At 49.3% G+C, this 22,805-nt stretch overlaps 1 protein-coding gene across 1 annotated transcript; it reads left to right on the forward strand.

Annotated features, from left to right (window-relative positions):
- Positions 1-9,369: 9,369 nt before the first annotated feature.
- LOC119951520 (gastrula zinc finger protein XlCGF26.1-like) lies at positions 9,370-17,398 on the forward strand. The gene is made up of 3 exons (XM_038774723.1): positions 9,370-9,486; positions 15,078-15,192; positions 15,298-17,398. Exons 1-3 carry the CDS (start codon positions 9,370-9,372, stop codon positions 16,821-16,823), a joined length of 1,758 nt encoding a protein of 585 aa, XP_038630651.1. The 3' UTR covers positions 16,824-17,398.
- The last annotated feature ends 5,407 nt before the right edge of the window (positions 17,399-22,805 follow it).

Below are 22,805 nucleotides of genomic sequence, written 5' to 3' on the forward strand. Positions count from 1 at the left end.
TGACTCCTTGCCGCTACAGTACCCATTTATGAGGCTATAATAAAAGCCTGTGAAATCCTTGGCTTTATCGATGGAAGCATAGAACACAAAAGCAAGTAAGTCATGGTGAGTCTTCGCAAAACTTCACTTCATCATCACCTTTCTTATGAGGAGAAGTTGAGGAGGTTGGGCCTGTATTCATTGCAGTTTAAGAAGAATGAGAGGCAACCTTATTGAGACCTATAGGATTCTCATGGGGCTTGACAGGGCAGATGCTGAGAGGTTGTTTCCCTTGTGGGAGAGTCCAGGACTTGAAGGCATCATCTCAGAGTAAGCGGTCGGCAATTTAAGACAGAGATGAGGAGGAATTTCATCTCTCAGAGGGTAGCGAATCTGTGGAATTCTTTACCGCAGAAAGCTGTAGAAGCTGGGTCGCTCAGTATGGTCAAGGCTGAGATAGACAGATTTTTAATCAGTGAGGGAACCAAGGGTTACATGGATAAGGCGGGAGAGTGGAGTTGAGGATTATCACGTCAGGTAATCAGGAAGGCTAATGGAATGTTGGCCCTGATTCCAAGGGGGTTGGAGTATAAGAGTCGGGAAGTCTTGCTGAAGCTGGACAAGGTGCTGGTGACACCACATCTGGAGAACCGTGGGCAGCTTTGGGTCCCCTTATTTAAGGAAAGATATTGGAGGAGGTTTAGAGAAGGTTCACTAGGATGATCCCAGGTATGGAGGGATTGTCTTTGGAGTAAAGATTCAACAGGTTGGGACTCATTGGAATTTAGAAGAAAGAGAGATGATCTCATTGAACGATATAGGATCCGTAAGGGGTTTGACAGGGTAAATGCTGAGAGGATGTTTCCCCTCATGGGAGAGTCTAGGACCAGAGAGCATTGTCTCAGAATAAAGAGGGGCCAATTTAACACTGAGATGAGGAGGGATTTCTGCTCTGAGGGTTGCGAATCTTGGGAACTGTGAGAGTTGTGGGGGCAGAGATCTTGTGTATATTTAAGGCTTCGATGGATTCTTGATCAATCAGGCAATCAAGGCTTGTGGGGAAAGGGCAGGAAAGTGGATACGAGAAATGTCAGACCAGCCATGATCCTCTTGAAAGGTGGAGCAAACTCGATGGGCCGAATGGCCTACTCTTCTTCCTATTTCTTGTGGTGATAATGTATCCATTTCTGGGACCCACACTTTGGGCAGGATGTGGAGGCGTTAGGATGTGGAGGCGTCAGGATGTGGAGGCGTCAGGGTGTGGAGACGTCAGGGTGTGGAGGAGTTAGGGTGTGGAGGCGTCGGTGTCGAGGCGTTAGGGTGTGGAGGCGTCAGGATGTGGAGGCGTCAGGATGTGGAGGCGTCAGGATGTGGAGGCGTCAGGATGTGGAGGCGTCAGGATGTGGAGGCGTCAGGGTGTGGAGGCGTCAGGGTGTGGAGGCGTCAGGATGTGGAGGAGTTAGGGTGTGGAGGCGTCGGTGTCGAGGCGTCAGGATGTGGAGGCGTTAGGGTGTGGAGGAGTTAGGATGTGGAGGCGTCAGGATGTGGAGGAGTTAGGGTGTGGAGGCGTCGGTGTCGAGGCGTCAGGATGTGGAGGCGTTAGGGTGTGGAGGCGTCAGGATGTGGAGGAGTTAGGATGTGGAGGCGTCAGGATGTGGAGGCGTTAGGATGTGGAGGCGTCAGGGTGTGGAGGCGTCAGGGTGTGGAGGCGTCGGTGTGGAGGCGTCAGGATGTGGAGGCGTCAGGATGTGGAGGCGTCAGGGTGTGGAGGCGTCAGGATGTGGAGGCGTCAGGGTGTGGAGGCGTTAGGGTGTGGAGGCGTCAGGGTGTGGAGGCGTCAGGATGTGGAGGCGTCAGGGTGTGGAGGCGTCAGGATGTGGAGGCGTCGGTGTGGAGGCGTCAGGATGTCGAGACGTCAGGGTGTGGAGGCGTCAGGATGTGGAGGAGTTAGGATGTGGAGGCGTCAGGGTGTAGAGGCGTCAGGGTGTGGAGGCGTCAGGGTGTGGAGGCGTCAGGGTGTGGAGGCGTCAGGATGTGGAGGCGTCAGGGTGTGGAGGCGTCAGGATGTGGAGGCGTCAGGATGTGGAGGCGTCAGGATGTGGAGGCGTCAGGATGTGGAGGCGTCAGGATGTGGAGGCGTCAGGGTGTGGAGACGTCAGGGTGTGGAGACGTCAGGATGTGGAGACGTCAGGATGTGGAGGCGTCGGTGTGGAGGCGTCAGGATGTGGAGGCGTCGGTGTGGAGGCGTCAGGATGTGGAGGCGTCGGTGTGGAGGCGTCAGGATGTGGAGGCGTCGGTGTGGAGGCGTCAGGATGTGGAGGCGTCGGTGTGGAGGCGTCAGGGTGTGGAGGCGTCAGGGTGTGGAGGCGTCAGGATGTGGAGACGTCAGGATGTGGAGGCGTCGGTGTGGAGGCGTCAGGATGTGGAGGCGTCAGGGTGTGGAGGCGTCAGGGTGTGGAGGCGTCAGGATGTGGAGGCGTCGGTGTGGAGGCGTCAGGATGTGGAGACGTCAGGGTGTGGAGGCGTCAGGATGTGGAGGCGTCGGTGTGGAGGCGTCAGGATGTGGAGGCGTCAGGATGTGGAGGCGTCAGGATATGGAGGCGTCAGGGTGTAGAGGCGTTAGGATGTGGAGGCGTCAGGGTGTGGAGGCGTCAGGGTGTGGAGGCGTCAGGATGTGGAGGCGTCAGGGTGTGGAGGCGTCAGGATGTGGAGGCGTCAGGATGTGGAGGCGTCAGGATGTGGAAGCGTCAGGATGTGGAAGCGTCAGGGTGTGGAGGCGTCAGGATGTGGAGGCGTCAGGATGTGGAGGCGTCAGGGTGTGGAGGCGTCAGGGTGTGGAGGCGTCAGGGTGTGGAGGCGTCAGGATGTGGAGGCGTCAGGATGTGGAGGCGTCAGGATGTGGAGGCGTCAGGGTGTGGAGGCGTCAGGGTGTGGAGGCGTCAGGGTGTGGAGGCGTCAGGATGTGGAGGCGTCAGGATGTGGAGGCGTCAGGATGTGGAGGCGTCAGGGTGTGGAGGCGTCAGGGTGTGAAGGCGTCAGGATGTGGAAGCATCAGTCTGTGGAGGCGTCAGGGTGTGGAGGCGTCAGGGTGTGGAGGCGTCAGGATGTGGAGGCGTTAGGGTGTGGAGGCGTCAGGGTGTGGAGGCGTCAGGGTGTGGAGGCGTCAGGGTGTAGAGGCGTCAGGGTGTGGAGGCGTCAGGGTGTGGAGGCGTCAGGATGTGGAGGCGTCAGGATGTGGAAGCGTCGGTGTGGAGGCGTCAGGGTGTAGAGGCGTCAGGATGTGGAGGCGTCAGGGTGTGGAGGCGTCAGGATGTGGAGGCGTCAGGATGTGGAGGCGTCAGGATGTGGAGGCGTCAGGATGTGGAGGCGTCAGGATGTGGAGGCGTCAGGATATGGAAGCGTCAGGGTGTGGAGGCGTCAGGGTGTGGAGGCGTCAGGGTGTGGAGGCGTCAGGATGTGGAGGCGTCAGGATGTGGAGGCATCAGGATGTGGAGGCGTCAGGGTGTAGAGGCGTCAGGGTGTGGAGGCGTCAGGATGTGGAGGCGTCAGGATGTGGAGGCGTCAGGGTGTGGAGGCGTCAGGATGTGGAGGCGTCAGGATGTGGAGGCGTCAGGGTGTGGAGGCGTCAGGGTGTGGAGGCGTTAGGAACGGTGTAGTAAAGCTTCAGGAGATCAGCTCCAGGAATGAGGATCTTCAGTTACGCGGATAGGTTGGAGAAATGGGGGCTCTTCTTCTTGGAGAAGGGAGGATGGAGAAGAGATTTGATAGTGGTGGTCAAAACCATGAGGGTTCGGGACAGAATACAAGAACACAAATGGATAGGAGCCATTCAACACCACCATGGCGGACTTTGGGCTTCAACTCCATTTTCCCACCTGCTCCCCATATCCCCTAATTCCCGTAGAGAGCCGAAACCTATCCATCCCATCCTGAAATGTGTTCAATGATGGAGCATGGGGGCAGCAAGGTGGCGCAGTGTGTTAGCCCTGCTGCCTCATGGCGCCGAGGTCCCAGGTTCGATCCCGGCTCTGGGTCACTGTCCGTGTGGAGTTTGCACATTCTCCCCGTGTTTGCGTGGGTTTCGCCCCCAATACCCAAAGATGTGAAGGGTAGGTGGATTGGCCACATTATACCTTTTTCAAATTAAATTTAGAGTGCCCAATTAATTTTTTTCCAATTAAGGGGCAATTTAGCGTGGCCAATTCACCTACCCTGCACATCTTTGGGTTATAGGGGTGTGACCTACGCAGACACGGGGAGAATATGCAAACTCCACACGGACAGTGACCCAGAGCAGGGATCGAACTTGGGACCTCGGCGCCATGAGGCAGCAATACTAACCACTGCGCCACCGTGCTGCCCTGGCCCTGTTAAATTGCCCCATAATTTTTTTTAAATGGAGCATCCACAACCCTCTGGGGCAGAGAATTCCAAAGATTCACAACCCTTTAACTTAAGTCATTTTTCCTCATCTCAGTCATATAAGGCCAAACTCTCTAAATGTTGAGAAGAATGAAGGGCGATCAGATTGAGCTGTACAAGATGATAAACGGTATTGTGGAAATTATAATAAAGACAAATTCCTCGAGGTTCGAATGAAGGAAATTTATTTCCACAAATTTATTTGTGGAGAGAGAGTGTTCCGATTGCATAACCAGGGCACTGCACTCTGAGATTCGATTGAAGAAAGCATATTTTTATAGTCTGAAATAACAGTTTGAAGTAAACAGCTATGTTTATATTAAATAGACCTTGAAAAGTACGTAATATGAAATACGTAACACGTATGTTCTTGCCCTTGGCTAAAAACAACTCAAGTACGCATTTTGTTATCTTTCGGAGGACAATATGTTGTCATAATAAGGCTGAGACCAAAATACTAAGCACTATTTTGTTTATGTTACCTGGCCTACTTATTTTCGTTCAATAGCAGTGTTGAGCTATAGTCAAGCATTTCCCAGCGTGCTTCTAAGTTAGCAACTCATTAATTTCCCTTCCACAATTCCCTCCTTGTTGATCTTTTGATCAACACCTTTCAGTAAATTATCGTGTCCTCCGTAGAGAAGGATGGTTTATAATGTAAGGGTAACGGACGTATGACAGTTCCCTGCGTGTTATAAGCCTGGTAGCAAGGCGGCTAGGGCTGTTCCCGTGTTTGTACAATAAAAATATCTCGCGCAACATTAAAACAGTAACCATACGACAATCAAGATTACAATGGCGATTATAATCCAGAACACAATCCTCTGTCCTAACGATCCTACCATCCAAAGCTAAAGTCGCATCCCTCATTTTCATGTAATCTTGTTACCTCTCTACAAGTGTGATCCACCAGATTATCAATTCTCTCTGAGTTATCAGGGATGTACGTGCAACAGTCACTTCCAATCAGGGCACTTCCTTTTCAGCTAACAAGAAATCAAGAGCCATTCTATTCTGCAGGGCAACCACTCTTATAGCAACCATCTCAGTATCTATCTGGTTAGCAGCTTCTGCAGTATCATCAGCTACTAGCTCAAGGATGTCTCGTAGTTCATGTAGTTCGTATGCATTTATGGCTATTCATAGAACATACAGTGCTGAAGGAGGCCATTTGGCCCATCGAGTCTGCACCGACCCACTTAAGCCCTCACTTCCACCCTATCCCCGTAACCCAATAACCCCTCCTAACATTTTTGGTCACTGAGGGCAATTTTATCATGGCCAATCCACCTAACCTGCACACCTTTGGAGTGTGGGAGGAAACCGGAGCACCCGGAGGAAACCCACGCAGACACGAGGAGAACGTGCAGACTCTGCACAGACAGTGACCCAGCGGGGAATCGAACCTGGGACCCTGGCGCTGTAAAGCCACAGTGCTATCCACTTGTGCTACTATGCTGCCTATTCCTAATGGTGGTATCATTATTCCAGCATTTGTGCCCATGTCATAACACTTTGCGTCGCCCTGTGATGGGGATGGTCCTGCAATTACTGAACGTGATGCACATAAGGGACTACATATCCCAAATAGCAGAAGCCTTCCCAATTTTCTGGTACCCAAGAGTATGCCTCCGGCCACAGATAAAATACGTGCCGTTATGGGCCATCAGGTTTCCTTTACTATCAGTCATCATTAGTCTAATCAATCCACTTCCCAGGAGCCTCCACTAGTTTGATTTTCAACTCCTGACCAATCAAAGATGAATAGTCCTTTAGCTGTCAGGTGGAACATAGGGGGTTGCCAATTCAAGGTCTGATCACACCTATTCATATCATATCCAGCTCATCTCCAATCTAACATATTCTGTGTATCTTCACCACATCCTGCACTATTTTGTCTGAGACCCATTCTTCTATCTCGTTACTGGTGAATGGGATAGGTCGCACAGGGATGCCCTCCTCCAAGCATCTGGGAATTTGTGTACAAGCCCAACAACTGAATTTATTTACTCTCTCTGTGTACGAGTGAGTTAGTGTTGTCAGTATGCAGTTTACCCTCTACATGATGTTGGATTAATATGATAACACATAAGAACTGCATGCCGCTGTGCAGAGAGACTTGGGTGTGCTAGTGCACGAGTCACAGAAGGTTGGTTTACAGGTGCAACAGGTGATTAAGAAGGCAAATGGAATTTTGTCCTTCATTGCTAGAGGGATGGAGTTTAAGACTAGGGAGGTTATGTTGCAATTGTATAAGGTGTTAGTGAGGCCACACCTGAAGTATTGTGTTCAGTTTTGGTCTCCTTACTTGAGAAAGGACGTACTGGCACTGGAGGGTGTGCAGAGGAGATTCACTACGTTATTCCCAGAGCTGAAAGGGTTGGATTATGAGGAGAGGTTGAGTAGACTGGGACTGTACTCATTGGAATTTAGAAGGATGAGGGGGGATCTTATAGAAACATTTAAAATTATGAAGGGAATAGATAGGATAGATGCGGGCAGGTTGTTTCCACTGGCGGGTGAAAGCAGAACTAGGGGACATAGCCTCAAAATAAGGGGAAGTAGATTTAGGACTGAGTTTAGGAGGAACTTCTTCACCCAAAGGGTTGTGAATCTATGGAATTCCTTGCCCAGTGAAGCAGTTGAGGCTCCTTCATTACATGTTTTTAAGGTAAAGATAGATAGTTTTTTGAAGAATAAAGGGATTAAGGGTTATGGTGTTCGGACCGGAAAGTGGAGCTGAGTCCACAAAAGATCAGCCATGATCTCATTGAATGGCGGAGCAGGCTCGAGGGGCCAGATGGCCTACTCCTGCTCCTAGTTCTTATGTTCTAACTGAAGCGCCATCATTCTCTTCAGGTCAGCGTTTCGCTAGTACTCTCAAAGTTCCGTATGATGTAGTTTACACCGAGTTGTGTGGATCCAATCTGGCTTTTCTTTTACTTTAACCGCTGTTCGGGTTGTTAGCAGCACTTGGTAGGATCCATTCCACTGAAGAGAAAAATAATCTTTGTTCAGTGCTTTCACATATACTTGATCTCCAGGTTTAAAAGGGTGTGTATTTCCCTCTTTTGGATGCATCTGAGCCTGTCGCAGCTTTTCACGTTTTTTTTTCAGCGGTTTCACACATGGCCTGAGCATATTTTAGTGATGCCTCATTTGCCCATATTAAGGCTACTGCCGCTGGGGTCATTGGGGGGTTAGTTCCAGTTGTCATGGGACATTCCATTAATATCTCATACGTGGTTAAACCCGTATTACGATATCTCTGATTTCTCAGGGCATACATTACTATGGGTATCACATCTAGTCATAGCAGCCCATTTTGTTGACACACTTTTGTAACTGGAGTTTTAATTATTCCATCCGCCCTTTCCACCATTCCTGAGGATTGTGCCTGATATGGTATATGCAATTTCCAATCAAATCCCATGGCTTCTGTTAGGACTTTGGTCAATTTGCTAGTGAAATGAGTTCCCCTGTCACTGTTAATACCCATTGGTATCCCAAACCGAGGTATTATTTCCTTGAACAGACTATTTACCACTGTTCTCACATCATCTCTTTTGGTTGGAAAAGCCTCTACCCATCGTGAAAACATGTCCACCATCACCGATTATTAAGTCATACATGTGCGGGCTACTTTTTCAAGTGTTACCGTAATGCCTCAAGCATAGCATTGTTGACATATGGCATGTGTCATTCCTCCTTTGCCCACATGAGCCTGCCCATGGCCAAGCCGACATAGTGGCAAAAACAGACTTCTGGGGCATACTGCGCAGGTATCTGGGTGGATCCCGATTTGATGATTGTCTTGATGGCAACCTGCTTTTTGCCAAGAGCGATGCTCCTGTAGCGAGGCTTGCTCCTGTGCCTGTTTTAACTTTGGTTCTGTTATGGTGGACGGAAGTTCAACTGCAGCAGCTTGTAGTTATGGCTGCTGTTTGAGAGCCACTTCCTTTGCTTTAGTAAGGGCAAACTATTCGGCCACTTGAGCAGACGTTCCCGAACCCAGAGCAAAAAATCCTGCCGACTACGTCAATTTGTCGTGGAAATTATAATAAAGACAAGTTCCTCGAGGTTCAATTTAAGGAAATTTATTTGCACAAATATATTTGTGGAGAGAGTGTGTTCCGGCTGCATAGCCAGGGCACTGCACTCTGAGATTCGATTGAAGGAAGCATATTTTTATCGTCTTAAATAACAGCTTGAAGTAAACAGCCACGTTTATATTAAATAGACCATGGAAAGTACGTAAGATGAAATACGTGGGACTTATGTTCTTGCACTTGGCTGAAAACAACTTGAGTACACATTTTGTTATCTTTTGGAGGACAATGCTTATCATAATAAGGCCGAGACCAAAATATTAAGCAATATTTTGTTTATATTACCTAACCTACTTATTTTCATTCAAAAGCAGTGTTGAACTATAGTCAAGCATTTCCCAGCATGCTCCTAAGTTGGCAACTCATTAATTTCCCTTCCACGGGTATGGATAAAATAGATGTGGAGCGGATGTTTCCTCTTGTGGGGCAATCTAGAATGAGAGGTCATAGTGTCAGGGTAAGAGGTAGCAAATTTAAAATGGAGTTGAGTCAAAACTGCTTCTCCCAAAGGCCTGTGAATATGTGGAATTCACTACCCCAGCGTGTAGGTGGAGCTGGGAGAGGGAGTAAATTTCAGGAGGAGTTAGACAGATTTTTAATCGGTAATGGATTGAAGGGTTATGGAGAACGGGCAGGAGAGTGGAGTTAAGGCCAGGATAAGATCAGCCATGATTGAATGGCGGAGCAGACTTGATGGGCAAAAGGCCTAATCCTGTTCCTGTATGTTATGAACTTTTAAATGATCACCCCTTATCCTGAGACTCTGCCCCTGTGTTTTAGTATCCCCAACCTACCCCTTGAGGTGCAGGTTAGGTTACGGAGATAGGGCGTGGTGAATGGGGGGATCCAGGAAGTAGAAATGGATTTACTCTTGTCCAACAGCTTTGATATTCTCGCAGCTTGTGTGTACATGAGCTGCGACTGCAGGGAGGATGAACAAACTGACCACAGCACTGTGATGCAGGACAGCATTCCCGTGAGAGCTGCTGGGCAGTGGTGCCGGGTGGAGAGTTAAAAGGATTGTAGTTGTCACAGCGGCAGTGCAGTTTGCAGAATCCATACAGTTCTCTGCAGCCAAGGGTGTCACTCCTGAAGCCAGTGCCAGGGTTCAGGACAATTCCTCGGGACAGGAGAGGGAATTGTCATGGGAGGGGAAGGATCCAGTTATTGAGGTCCAATTGAGTACCACGGGCACAGAGTAGGAGTAAGATGACACAGAGTGTCAGAGCAGCTGACACAAAGCTGGGTAAGAAGGTGAGCTGTGAGCACCATGCAGAGATGTCCGGGTGGCCTGTTGGCACAGTGGTTAGCACTGCTGCCTCACCGCGCAAGGGACCCGGGTTCGATTCTAGTTTTGGGTAAATGTGTGAAGTTTGCACGTTCTCCCCGTGTCTGCATGGGTTTCCTCCGGGTGCTCCAGTTTCCTCCCAGTCAAAGATGTACAGGTAAGGTGGATTGGCCATGTGAAATTGCCACTCAGTGCCCAAAGGTTAGGAGGGTTACGGGGATAGGGCAGAAGTGTGGGCATAGGTGGGGTGCTCTTTCGGAGGGCCAGTGCAGACTTGATGGGCCGAATGGCCTGCACTGTAGGGATTCTACGAATTGTGTTTAGGTTTCAATGAGATCACCTCATTCTTCTAAACTCCAGGGAGTTTCAGCCCAATTTACTCAGCCTCTCATCATAGGACAACCCCCTCATCCCAGAGGCCCAATTTAGTGAAGTTTTGCTGTACGGTCTCCAATGCGAGTAAATCATTTCTTAAATGTGAAAAACAAAACCGCCCACATTACTCCAATGGGTTGGAGAGATCGGTGCAGTGATAAATGGCGGAGGCCCATTTCCACAGTGAGATGGCCGACCTCAGCACATCACGTGTGTGTTTTAGGTGCTGGAAATAGTGTCTGAGATTTCTTTTTAATTTAGAGTATCCAATTATTAATTTTTTCCCTGATGTGGAGATGCCGGTGTTGGACTGGGGTGAGCACAGTAAGAAGTCTCACAACACCAGGTTAAAGTCAGCGCCGACCCTAGGGTTGCTGGCGCCCTGGGCAAGCTGAACTTTGGCGCCCTTCGGGGGGGGGGGGGGGGCTGGGGCTGGCGGGGCCGGGGGGGGCGGCGGGGAGGGGGCGGAGGCGGGGAGGGGGGCCGGAGGGTGGGGGCGGAGGGGGCCCGAGGGGGGGGGGCCCGGAGTGACCACCGGCGAGCCTGGATCCATCCGCCATGTTTGTGCGGGGCGGCCTGAGAGATGGCGGCCACCGCGCATGCGCTGGTTGGCACCGGCCCAACTGCGCATGCGCGGGACCCGCACTCCTTGATGGCGCCCCCTAGCACATGGCGCCCCAAGCGACTGCCCGAGTTGCCGGTACCTTGAGCCGGTCCTGGTTAAAGTCCAACAGGTTTGTCTCAAATCACGAGCTTTCGGAGCACTGATTCACCTGAGGAAGGAGCTGTGCTCCGATAGCTAGTGATTTGAAACAAACCTGTTGGACTTTAACTTGGTGTTGTAAGGCTTCTTACTGTGCTCACCCCAGTCCAACGCCAGCATCTCCACATTATATCTCTCTGACTCACATAATTGTTAGGTCATTCGCTCCATGATGTCCGCATCAAATTTCCAAACAAATATCATGACTTAGTGCCATTCCCCTGCACATTGCTTCTATTCAAGTCATCATCTTGAATGCCTCCTCCACACTTCCAGCCAGTGCATTCCAGACCCCAAACACTCACATCACAAAAGTTTTTTCTCACATCACGTTTGCTTCTTTTGCAAATCCCCTTAAATCCGTGCTCTCTCGTTTTCTATCCTTTTACAAGGGTGAACACCTTCTCCCTATCATCTCCGTCCAGCCCCCCTCATAATTTTTTATCATAGAATCCCTATAGTGCAAAAGGGGGCTATATCGTCCGTTAGGTTTGCACTAACCCTCCGAAAAATAACCCTACCCAGGTCCACTCCCATATCTACCCTGCCCGATCCTCGTAACCAAACCTGTACATAAGGGAACAATTTAACATGGCCAATCCACCTAACCCGCACATCTTTGGACTGTGGGAAGAAACCGGAGCACCCGGAGGAATCCCACTCAGAGGCAGGGAGAAAGTTCAATCTTCACAGCCCTAAGACCAGAATTGAACCCGGGTCCCTGGCGCTGTGAGGCAGACGTGCTAACCATTGTGCCGCCCTTGCATTAACCCTTATGTTATATTGTCTCTTCCTGTTCTTTCTACCAAAGTTTTAGCATTTATTGCAAAAGACCTGTCGCATAAAAATAAAGAAGTGTTGTTGGAATTGGGTGTTGCATCTGGAGTATTGTGTCCAATTTTGATCTCCTTATTTGAGGAAGGATGTGGTGGCATTGGAGCCAGCTCAGAAGAGGTTCACCAGATTGATTACACTTTGAAAGGGTTGACGTATGAGGAGAGTTTAAACACTTTGGGCTCGTACTCGCTGGAGTTTAGAAGAACGAGAGGGGAACTGATTGAGGTATATAAAATACTAGGAGGGATTGATAAAGTAAACGTCGACCAAATGCTCCCCCTTGTGGGACAATCTAGAATGAGATGTCACAGATTGGATTGGATTGGATTTGTTTATTGTCATGTGTACCGAGGTACAGTGAAAAGTATTTTTCTGCAAGCAGCTCAACAGAGCATTCAGTACATGGAAGAAAAGGGAATTAAACATAATTCAAGAAAATACATGAGAATACATAATAGGGCAACACAAGATATACAATGTAACTACATAAGCATTGGCATCGGTTGAAACATACATTAATGAGGTCAGTCAATAAGAGGGTCATTTAGAAGTCTGGTGACAGTGGGGAAGAAGCTGTTTTTGAGTCTGTTTGTGCGTGTTCTCAGACTTCTGAATCTCCTGCCCGATGGAAGAAGTTGGAAAAGTGAGTAAGCCGGGTGGGAGGGATCCTTGATTATGCTGCCCGCTTTCTCTCGGCAGCGGGAGGTGTAGATGGAATCAATGGATAGGAGGCAGGTTCGTGTGATGGACTGGGCGGTATTCACGACTCTCTGAAGTTCCTTGCGGTCCTGGGCCGAGCAGTTGCCATACCAGATATAGGTTGTGAGGCAGTAGATTTAAAACTGAGATGAGGAGCTACTTGCAGAGTGTGGTACGTTTGTGGAACTCGCTGCCCCATAGTGCGGTGGTGTCTGAATCATAATAATAATAATCTTTATTGTCACAAGTAGGCTTAGCTTAACACTGCAGTGAAGTTACTGAGAAAAGCCCCCAGTCCCCACATTCTTGCGCCTTTTCGGGTACACAGAGGGAGAATTCAGAATGTCCAATTCGCCTAAAAAGTACATCTTTCGGCACTTGAGGGAGGAAACCAAACACCCAGAGGAAGCCCACGTAGACACAGGGAGAACATGTACACTCTGCACAGACAGTGACCCAAAACAGGAATCAAACCTGGGACCCTGGGGCAGTGAAGCAACAGTGCCGCCCAATCATTAAATGGTTTCAAGAAGCTGGTTTAGCACAGGGCTAAATCGCTGGCTTTCAAAGCAGACCAAGGCAGGCCAGCAGCACGGTTCAATTCCCCTACCAGCCTCACCGAACAGGCGCCGGAATGTGGCGACTAGGGGCTTTTCACAGTAACTTTATTTGAAGCCTACTTGTGACAATAAGCGATTCTCATTTCATTTCATTTTCAGGAGATAGATATATTTCTGATACAAAATGGGTTAAAGGGATATGGGGAACAGAAAAGGCAGGGAGGTGGATTTGAGACCAGGAAGAAATTGGCCATGAGGCAGCACAGTAGCACATTGGTTAGCACATTTGCTTCACAACGCCAGGATCCCAGGTTCCATCACGGCTTGGGTCACTGTCTGTGTGGAGTTTGCACGTTCTTGCCGTGTTTGCGTGGGTTTCCTCCGGTTTCCTCCTACAGTCCAAAGATGTGGTTAGGTAGATTGGCTATGCTAAATTGTTTCATAGTGTCCAAAAAGATTGGGTTACGTGGGGTTACGAGGATGGGGTGGATGTGTGGGGATAGGGTGTAGGTGTGTTCTTGGGTGGGGTGCTCTTTCCAAGGGCTGGTGCATACTCGATGGACCGAATGGCCTCCTTCTGCATTGTAAAGTCTATGATCTGATTGAATGGCGGGGCAGGCTTGAGGGGCTGAATTGCCTACTCCTGCTCCTGTGTTCCTCAAATGCATCGCCTCACACTTCTTTGCATTGACAATCGAGTGCATCGACCACAACCGTCAAAATATTCAGTGATCTTGCATCTACTGCTCTCTGGAGAAGGGAATTCCACAGACAAACCAACCCTCTGAGAGAACATGCTGAGAAAACTGCCCAGTGTGTATGTTTTGTGGTGTGAGAACTAACTCAATCGGGGAACAGCACAGGTGTACCCCCACCTCAAGGACTGCAGTGGTTCAAGAAGACAACTCATCACCACCTTATGAAGAGGAACTAGGGATGGGCAATAAATTCTGGCCTAAGCTGCAAAACCCACATCCAGTGAATGAATTCTAAAAGTTGCTCCTCCCGGGCACTGGGACCAGTGTTGGGAACAGGAAGCCCCGCCCACTCACAATCCCTGCCACAAAATGGCGGCGGTCTCGGCGCATGCGCCTTGATCCACCCAGCGCCTTTCCTCTGACCCACAAGATGGCGGCCGATTCCCAAGGTAATTCTGGCCGGCTGCCTGGGAGCCCGGGGTGGATTTGTAAAGAGCGTTAAGTGAAGTCTTTTAAATTGAAGGATTTCCTCCTCCCTGATCTTCTGAAGTGTGCTCGCTGACCGGCCGAGGGGTTGCCCATACTCCCTCCCCCCCCCAAGTTCATCATCAGAGGAGGCCGTGACGCCAACGGCCTGGATGATTGGCAGATCCCTGGATCAATGGCGAAAGGCTGTCGGAACGGAGGACGTCTCCGCATTCCAACCAATCACAGAGGACGCCTGGTGTGATTTGCCCGCCTCCGTTGTGCGAATGATTGACGGGGTTACGAACCAATGGCGGGTGGTCTCGCCCAGGAGGACCGTGCGGTCCTCCAACCAATTGTAGAGGGCGGGGGGCTGGACTTGCCTTCGCATCGCCATTTGCAAAGTTGGAGTGTCCAGAGGGTCCCAGTTACACAGGACATGCCACTGGGATTTTTAAAAGAATAGATTATAGATTTATTTAAACAGAAAAGTTTGTAGTGAAAATTAATGGTGATTTGAACCAAACATTATGACCTCTGGAAGAGGAAAAGACATGGATTAATGATGGGAATATCAAAGTTGCCATTTCTAGATGTTTGAGCAAAGTTTGCGGTCCTTCAAGATTCCAGAGTTGCGCAAAGGATAGGGTCATAAAGATTGTCCTATTGACCATAAGCGGAATTGAGATGGGTGGTGGTCAACAATAAGCAATGGGGGTGTGGGAGCAGAGAGCCGGACGGCAGGACAGCATCCCAAATTGAGAGGAAAGGGGCCCAGTCTCCCAAGAGGGTAAGGGTTGGAAGAATTTTGTGCAGGAGCTAGAGAGTTCTCACTTGATCCTGCACTGACGGCGATGACTTTTGTGAACTCCTCTTTTGCAGACAACGGAAGGGGTGGATTTGGAGAAGGGGAAGGCCAACCAACAGTCACATGAAGAAACAGACAAGGCCCCTCAAAAGTCAAGAACCAAATGGAATAGGCCTTTGAATTTGGAAGGCAAAATGTTTGTCCGTGGGAAAAGATTTCAGATATCAGCATGACCGGAAAAGCACCGAGCCACACACACACACACATACATCCGAGTGAGAATGTTCCAGTGAACTGACTGTGGAAAGAACTTAAACCAGTTACACAGCCTGAAAAAAAATCACACCATTCACAGAAGGGAGGGACTGTATACATGTACTGTGTGTGATTTGTCCAACCTGGAGAATAGCAAGGGCACCCACAGCAAGGAGAAACGGTTTGAATGTAGGGAATGTGGGAAAGGGTTCCATTACCCATATCAACTGGAAAACCACCAACGCAGTCACACCGGGAGGAAACCGTGGAAATGTGGGGACTGCGGGAAGGGATTCAATTACCCATTCCAGCTGGAAACACATCAACGCAGTCACACTGGAGGTAAACCATGGAAATGTGGGGACTGCGGGAAGGGTTTCAATTACCCCTGTCATCTGGAAAAACATCGCCGCACTCACACCGGGGAGAGGCCCTTCACCTGCCCTGAGTGTCGGAAGGGGTTTAGCGATTTATGCGCCTTGCAGGTGCACCAGCGAATTCACAGCGGGCAGCGGCCATTCACCTGCTCCGAATGCGGGAAGGGGTTCAAGGACTCATCCGCCCTTCGGAGGCACAGGCAGCGGGTTCACACCGGGGAGAAGCCATTTGTTTGCCCGGTGTGTGGGAGGCGATTCGCCTGCTTGTCCTACCTGACGACACACCAGCAGGTACACAGTGAGGAGAAGCCGCACACCTGCTCAGAGTGTGGGAAGGGATTCAGTTATCCATCGCTGCTGGAAAACCATTGCCGCACCCACACCCAGAAGAGTCCGTTCGTCTGCCTGGAGTGCGGCCAGGGATTCACTCGGTCAGTCAGCCTGCAGAGACACCAGCTGCTTCACCCCGAAGGGAGGCCGTACACCTGCTCCCAGTGTGGGGAGGAATTCCCTCAGCTGTCCATCCTGCGGACCCATCAGCGCGTCCACTTCAGGGAGAGTCCATTCATCTGCCCTGTATGTGGGAAGGGACTCAGTGATTCATACACTCTGCGAAGGCACCAGCGAATGCACACCGGGGAGAGGCCATTCACCTGCAGCAGCTGCGACAAATGCTTCACGGATTCCTCCACCCTGCTGAGACACCAGCATGTTCACACTGGGGAGAGGCCGTTCACCTGCCACGAGTGCGGGAAGGGATTCGCTCAGTTGTCCAACCTGCGCACACACCGGCACGTCCACACTGGAGAGAAGCCGTTCACCTGCCACGAGTGCGGGAAGGGATTCACTCAGCTGTCCAACCTTCTGACGCACCAGCGAGCTCACACCGGGGAGAGGCCGTTCACCTGCCCCAGCTGCGGCAAAGACTTCAGTGACTCCTCCACCCTGCTGAGACACCAGCGAGTCCACACTAAGGAGAGGCCGTTCACCTGCCCCGAGTGCGGGAAAGGGTTCACGCAGTCGTCCGACCTGCGGACTCACCAGCGCGCCCACACCGGGGAGAGGCCGTTCACCTGCCCCGAGTGTGGGAAGGGATTCACGCAGTCGTCCAACCTGTCGACGCACCAGCGGGTGCATAGCCGGGGGGAGCCACTCTCCTGCCCCAACGTGCGGGAAGCGATTCGGTGACTCGGCTAGCCTGAGGAAGCACCGGCAAATTCACACCGGGGAGAGGCCGTTCACCTGCGTCGTGTGCAAAAAGGAATTCAAATGTTCGTCCAGCCTGCTGAAACATCAATGCTGTCCCATTGATTAGAGAGAAAGAAATAGACGTTAAATGACTATGTGTGGGGTGGGGGGCTGGGGCTGGCTTTAAAAAAACATTGCGTGCCTGGGAGGCCCACTAGGGCTTTCCACCTGAGGAGAGACGTTTCTGTTGAGCTTGCAGTGTGGAGAGGTTTTGATTGCTGTCGGATAGGCTGAGACACCAGCCCGTTCACACTGAAGAGCGAAGGAGAGAGAGTGGCTTCTCCCTATGTGTGGGAAGGGAGATTTACTTATCCGGTTAACTAATCTGCTGGGACACCGATAAGTGCACAAGTGATGGGCGGCATTGGGGCACAGTGGTTAGCATTTGCCTCACAGGGACCCGGGTTCTATTCCAGCCTTGGTGACTGTCTGTGGAGTTTGTGCGTTCTCCCCGACTCTGTGTGGGTTGCCTCCAGATGCTCCAGTTTCCTCCCTCAGTCTAAAGATGTGCAAGTTAGGTTTAGCTATTAGATTACGGGGATAGGGTGGGGCGTGTGTCTAGATCGGGTGCTCTTTCAGAGGGTGGGTGCAGACTTGATGGGCCGAATGGCCTGCTGCTCTCTGGGGATTCTATGATTCTATCACAAGGAAATGGATTCTGCTGTTATTGCTGCTGCTGTGAATCACATCCAGGACTGACCCATGCTCATTCCGACATTGGGGTCCGTTTCTGCTGATGTTAATAATTCCTGTAACTGGGCTGGAGCTTAATATCCTGGATACGTTAAATAAATCAGCCATGTTTCAGCAATCAGTGTGTAGAGTCCTTGTTCTCTCTTAGATAAGACAACCACTTGTATATCTGACTCATCGGGGCAGCACGGTGGCGCAGCGGTTAGTACTGTTGCTCACAGCGCCGAGGTCCCAGGTTCGATCCCAGTCCCGGGTCACTGTCAGTGTGGAGTTTGCACATTCTCCCCGTGTCTGCGTGGGTCTCGCCCCACAACACAAAGATGTGCAGGGTAGGTGGATTGGCCACGCTAAATTGCCCTTTAATTGGAAATTAAATAATTGGGTACTCTAGATTTTAAAAAAGAGTATGGTTCTGTCGTGGCTTTCATCGAATCCCCATACTCACAGGGCAGTGGGGGAAAGAGGTTGGGGAGTAGAGCTCCACTTGGAGAGTGAGCCAGCGTGAATATGAAGGGTCCTGTGTCTTTGCAGTCACCATTCTGTGGTCCTACAGCAAGAGGGACTGTGATCTTTGCCCTTAATTCAGTGTCCAGTGACCGAAATGAATTTGCAATTATTACGAACCTGGACCAGACCCCTACAGTGGATAGAAATCCCAATATTTTATTTTAATTTTGTAAAACTGTGAGGAAAGGATATTTCACTCCAGGAGTGATTTCACGCTAAATAAGGATATGGTATTTTAAAACAAACTTTATTACTACCACAGTATAGGGCAGCACGGTGGCGCAGTGAGTTAGCCCTGCTGCCTCACGGCGCCAAGGTCCCAGGTTTGATCCCGGCTCTGGGTCACTGTCCGTGTGGAGTTTGCACATTCTCCCCGTGTTTGCATGGGTTTCACCCCCACAACCCAAAGATGTGCAGGGTAGGTGGATTGGGCATGCTAAATTGCCCCTTGATTGGAAAAAAATTAATTGGGTCCTCTTTAAAAAAAAAAATTACTAACACAGTATTAACACACTATTTAATATCATGCAAGAAAACAGCTGACAATTAGCCCTTAAACAATGTTAATCAATACAGTGACACAATAACCCTTAACTGCTATCTCTATTCCCACTCAAACAACAAAACCATCTCATCCCAATCCACTTTTAATTAATGTGAACAGACTCAGAAATATGTCCTGGAGAGAGATGTCTTGAATACTCCACTTTGAGAAAGAGAGATATTTTGAGATTGCTTTAAAGAACGAGACCTGACCCCTTGTCAGAATAATGCAGAACCTCTTGCTGAATGTCTTCAGAAATCTTCTCAGCTCACCTTGCAGCCAAAAACCTCAACACCTGAGTGCCTCAGCCCCTGGCTCCTCCCATTAACTCCATCACCTTGCTGAACTGCCACCTTGCTGAACTGAACACAATGTCTCTAATTAACGACTCCACAGGAACCCATTTAAAATAAATAAGCGTCCATTTGCCAAAACTTTTACGACGCTTTAATTGCACCTCTGGCTCCAGATAGCCTCGCTGCCTTTCAAACCAGGAGTTTTAAAAACACAGCTGCAGCAGTCACACACTAACCCAGGCTTCTAACCCTTACTGCACCAAGCACATTTAATACAATGTAGTTCAAATCCCGACATTCATCACACAATAAAACAATTAACTATGCATCCAGGTCATGTTAAACTTCGGGTCCAAAATCTCCCAATTCGTGGTCTAAAATGTTCCACTCGTTAAAATCCTCAGTTTGGAAAGTGATAACTGAACAGATAATTCTGAGTGACTTGCCTATCGGGTACAGTGGGATCTGTTGTCCGTTCCAGAAGAGAAAGGGCGCTCAGTGGAAAATAGGAATGGAATTGGAGTCAGTCTTGTATCTTTCAACCTTCTTTCTCTAACCCTCTCATCAAAAATCTTTTTAAACATTTATTTTGGGGATTTGGGTTTCGCTGGCTAGTCCATCATTTATTGGCCCTTGAGAAGATGGTGGTGAGCTTCCTTCTTGAACCCCACTGCAGTCCATGTGGTGTAGGTGCACACACAGTTCCCCGCAACGGTGGAGGAACAAAAATATATTTCCAAGTCAGGATGGTGAGTGACTTGGAGGGGAGCTTCCAGGTGGTGGTGTTCCCAGGTATCTGCTGCCCTTGTGCTTTCTTGGTGGTAGCGATCGTGGGTTTGGAAGGCGCTGTTGAAGGAGCCATTGGTCAGTTGATGCAATGCATCTTGCAGAAGGTACACACACTGCTGCTACTGTGCGCCAGTGGTGGAGGAAGTGAATGTTTATAGCAGGTGCCAATCAAGTGGGCTGCTTTGCCAACTGTTTTAGTCTCTGAAAGTCAGATCCTCTCTCTCAACAAAGACCGGAGCCTCACAGGTATTTATGTTGGTTTCCCAACAAAATACAACAAAAGCAAAGGTGAAATATTGTCTGTTTAAATGCCAGAAAGTTCCAGTGAACATACCTCAGTCTCTGGATTCAATTTCTCAAGAGCTTTCATTTTGCCATGATTCCTGTTGGGATTGTGGTGAATGTAGACGTTGTTAAATATTTTATTTTATATTTGGAACTGTAATAAATTAAAATCCCTGGTTCAAAATACATACAGGCAGCATGTCCACTAAAGCTGTAATTAAGTCATAAAAGGTGAGGTAATCATTCATTACCTCACTTATTTGGTGTCAGATAAAGAGCTAATATTAGCATTGCTGCCTCACAGCTCCAGGGTCCCAGGTTCGATTCCTGGCTTGGGTCACTGTCTGTGTGGAGTTTGTACATTCTCCCCGTGTCTGCGTGGGTTTCCTCCGAGTGCTCCGGTTTCCTCCCACAGTCCAAAGATGTGCAGGTTAGGTGGATTGGCCATGCTAAATTGCCCCTTGTGTCCAAAAATATTAAATGGGGTTATGGGGATAGGGTGGAAGTGTGGGCTTAAGTAGGGTGCTCTTTCCAAGGGCTGGTGCAGACTCGATGGATCAAATGGCCTCCTTCTGCACTGTAAATTATATGATTCTAGATGGTGCTTTGAAGGAACCTTGGTGAGTTCCTGCAGTGCATCTTGTAGATGGTACACACAGCTGCCACTGTTCATCGGTGGTGGAGGGTTTGAATGTTTGTGGAATGGTGAGCAATCAAGTGGGCTGCTTTGTCCTGGATAGTGTTAAACGTCTTGAATATTCTTGGAGCAGCACTCATCCATGCAGGTGGAGAGTATTCCATTACACTCCTGACTTGCACCTTGTAGATGGTGGACAGGCTTTGAGGGGTCTGGAGGTGAGTTACCCGCCATAAGATTCCTAGCCTTGACCTGCCCTGGGATCCACAATATTAATAGGTCTCGTCCAGTTCAATGTTAATTGAGGGGGATTCAGCAACAGCATTGCCATTGAATGTCAAAGGATGATGGTTAAGGGCAGCACGGTGGCACAGTGGTTAGCATTGCTGCCTACGGTGCTGAGGACCTGGGTTCGAATCCCGGCCCTGGGTCACTATCCGTGTGGAGTGTGCACGTTCCCCCCCTGTGTCTGCGTGGGTTTCATCCCCACAACCCAAAGATGTGCAGGATAGGCGGATTGGCTACGCTAAATTGCCCCTTAATTGGAAAAAATAATTGGGTACTCTAAATTTATTTTTAAAAAAGGATGATGGTTAGATCCACTCTTGTAGGAAATGGTCATTGTCTGGCATTCGTGTGGCGTGAATGTAACTTGCCACCTGTCAGCCCAAGCTGTGCATTGTCCAGGTCCTGCTGCATTTGGATATGGACTGCTTCATTATCTGAGGAGTCACAAACGGTGCTGAACATTGTTTAGACACTTGCGAACATACCCACTTCTGACCTTATGATGGAAGGGAGATCATTGATGAAGTAGCTGAAGATTGTTGGGCCTAGAACACTAGCTTGAGGATTTGCAGTGGAGAGGTTGAGAGGTCCTGGAGCTGAGATGATTGACCTCCAACCACCACAACCACCTTCCTTTGTGTCAGGTATGATTGCAACTAATGGAGAGTTTTCCCCCCCCTGATTTCCATTGACTCCAGTTTAGCTAGGGCTTCTTGATGTCAAGGACAGTCACTCTCAGCTCACTTCTGGTATTCAGCTCTTTTGTCCATGTTTGAAGTAAGGCTGTAATGAGATCAGGAGCTGAGTGACCCTGGTGGAAACCAGACTGAGGGTCCGCAAGCAGGTTATTGCCAAGTAAGTGGTGCTTGAAAGCACTGTTGATGACTCCTTCCATCACTTTGCTAATGATGGAGAGTAGAGTGATGGGGCGGTTAGTGGCTGAGTTTTGTCCTGTTTCTTGTGTGCAGGACACACCTGGGCAATTTTCCACATTGTTGGGTAGATGCCCATGTTGTAGCTGTACTGGACCAGCTTGGCTAGGAGTGCGGCAAGTTCTGGAGCACAAATCTTCTGCACTATTGCTGGAATAATGTCCATGACTTGTGCAGTATCCAGTGCCTGCAAGCGTTTCTTGATATCAATGGGCCGAATAGTGTATTCCTGATCCTATTTCTTATGTTCTTTGGTCGGTGCCCCACTAAATTGGAATATCAGTGCTTTTAGGATCAAAAAGATCCTAACAATCTTATAAGATCTTAAACAAATTGTAAGATGGTAAATTTTTATCTTTTAAAAAAATTTAGAGTACCCAATTAATTTTTTCCAATTAAGGGGCAATTTAGCGTGGCCAATCCACCTAGCTTGCACATCTTTGGGTTGTGGGGGCGAAACCCACGCAAATACAGGGAGAATGTGCAAACTCCACACGGACAGTGACCCAGAGCCGGGATCGAACCTGGAACTTCGGCGCCGTGAGGCTACAGGGCTGAGCCACCGTGCTGCCCTGTAAGATGTTAAATAATGACCCTTGCTGATGTTGAGCTGTCCTTTACGAAACCGAGAATCAACAAATTTATAAATCACTATTGTTTTTCTTTAAAATGGCCTATGGAGATATTTTCAAATATACCAAATCTTTTATCTTTAATTACAAAATTCATAAAAATGATTAGACAATTTAAAAATGTTGAGAAAAGTGTGTGTCTTCTGCAGAGTGTGAATGAACTCAATTGGAGTCAATGATTGTCCCCCACCCACCCCTCCCCCCCTGTAACTGGGACCAAAATTGGGAACAGGAAGCCCCGCCCACTGGATGTCCCTGCCACAAGATGGCGGCAGTACTACATGAGCCCTTATCCATCTTTTCCTCTGGTTCGCAAGAT

Source organism: Scyliorhinus canicula, chromosome 17 (assembly GCF_902713615.1).
Source record: "Scyliorhinus canicula chromosome 17, sScyCan1.1, whole genome shotgun sequence".
NCBI classification, from domain to species: Eukaryota; Metazoa; Chordata; class Chondrichthyes; order Carcharhiniformes; family Scyliorhinidae; genus Scyliorhinus; species Scyliorhinus canicula.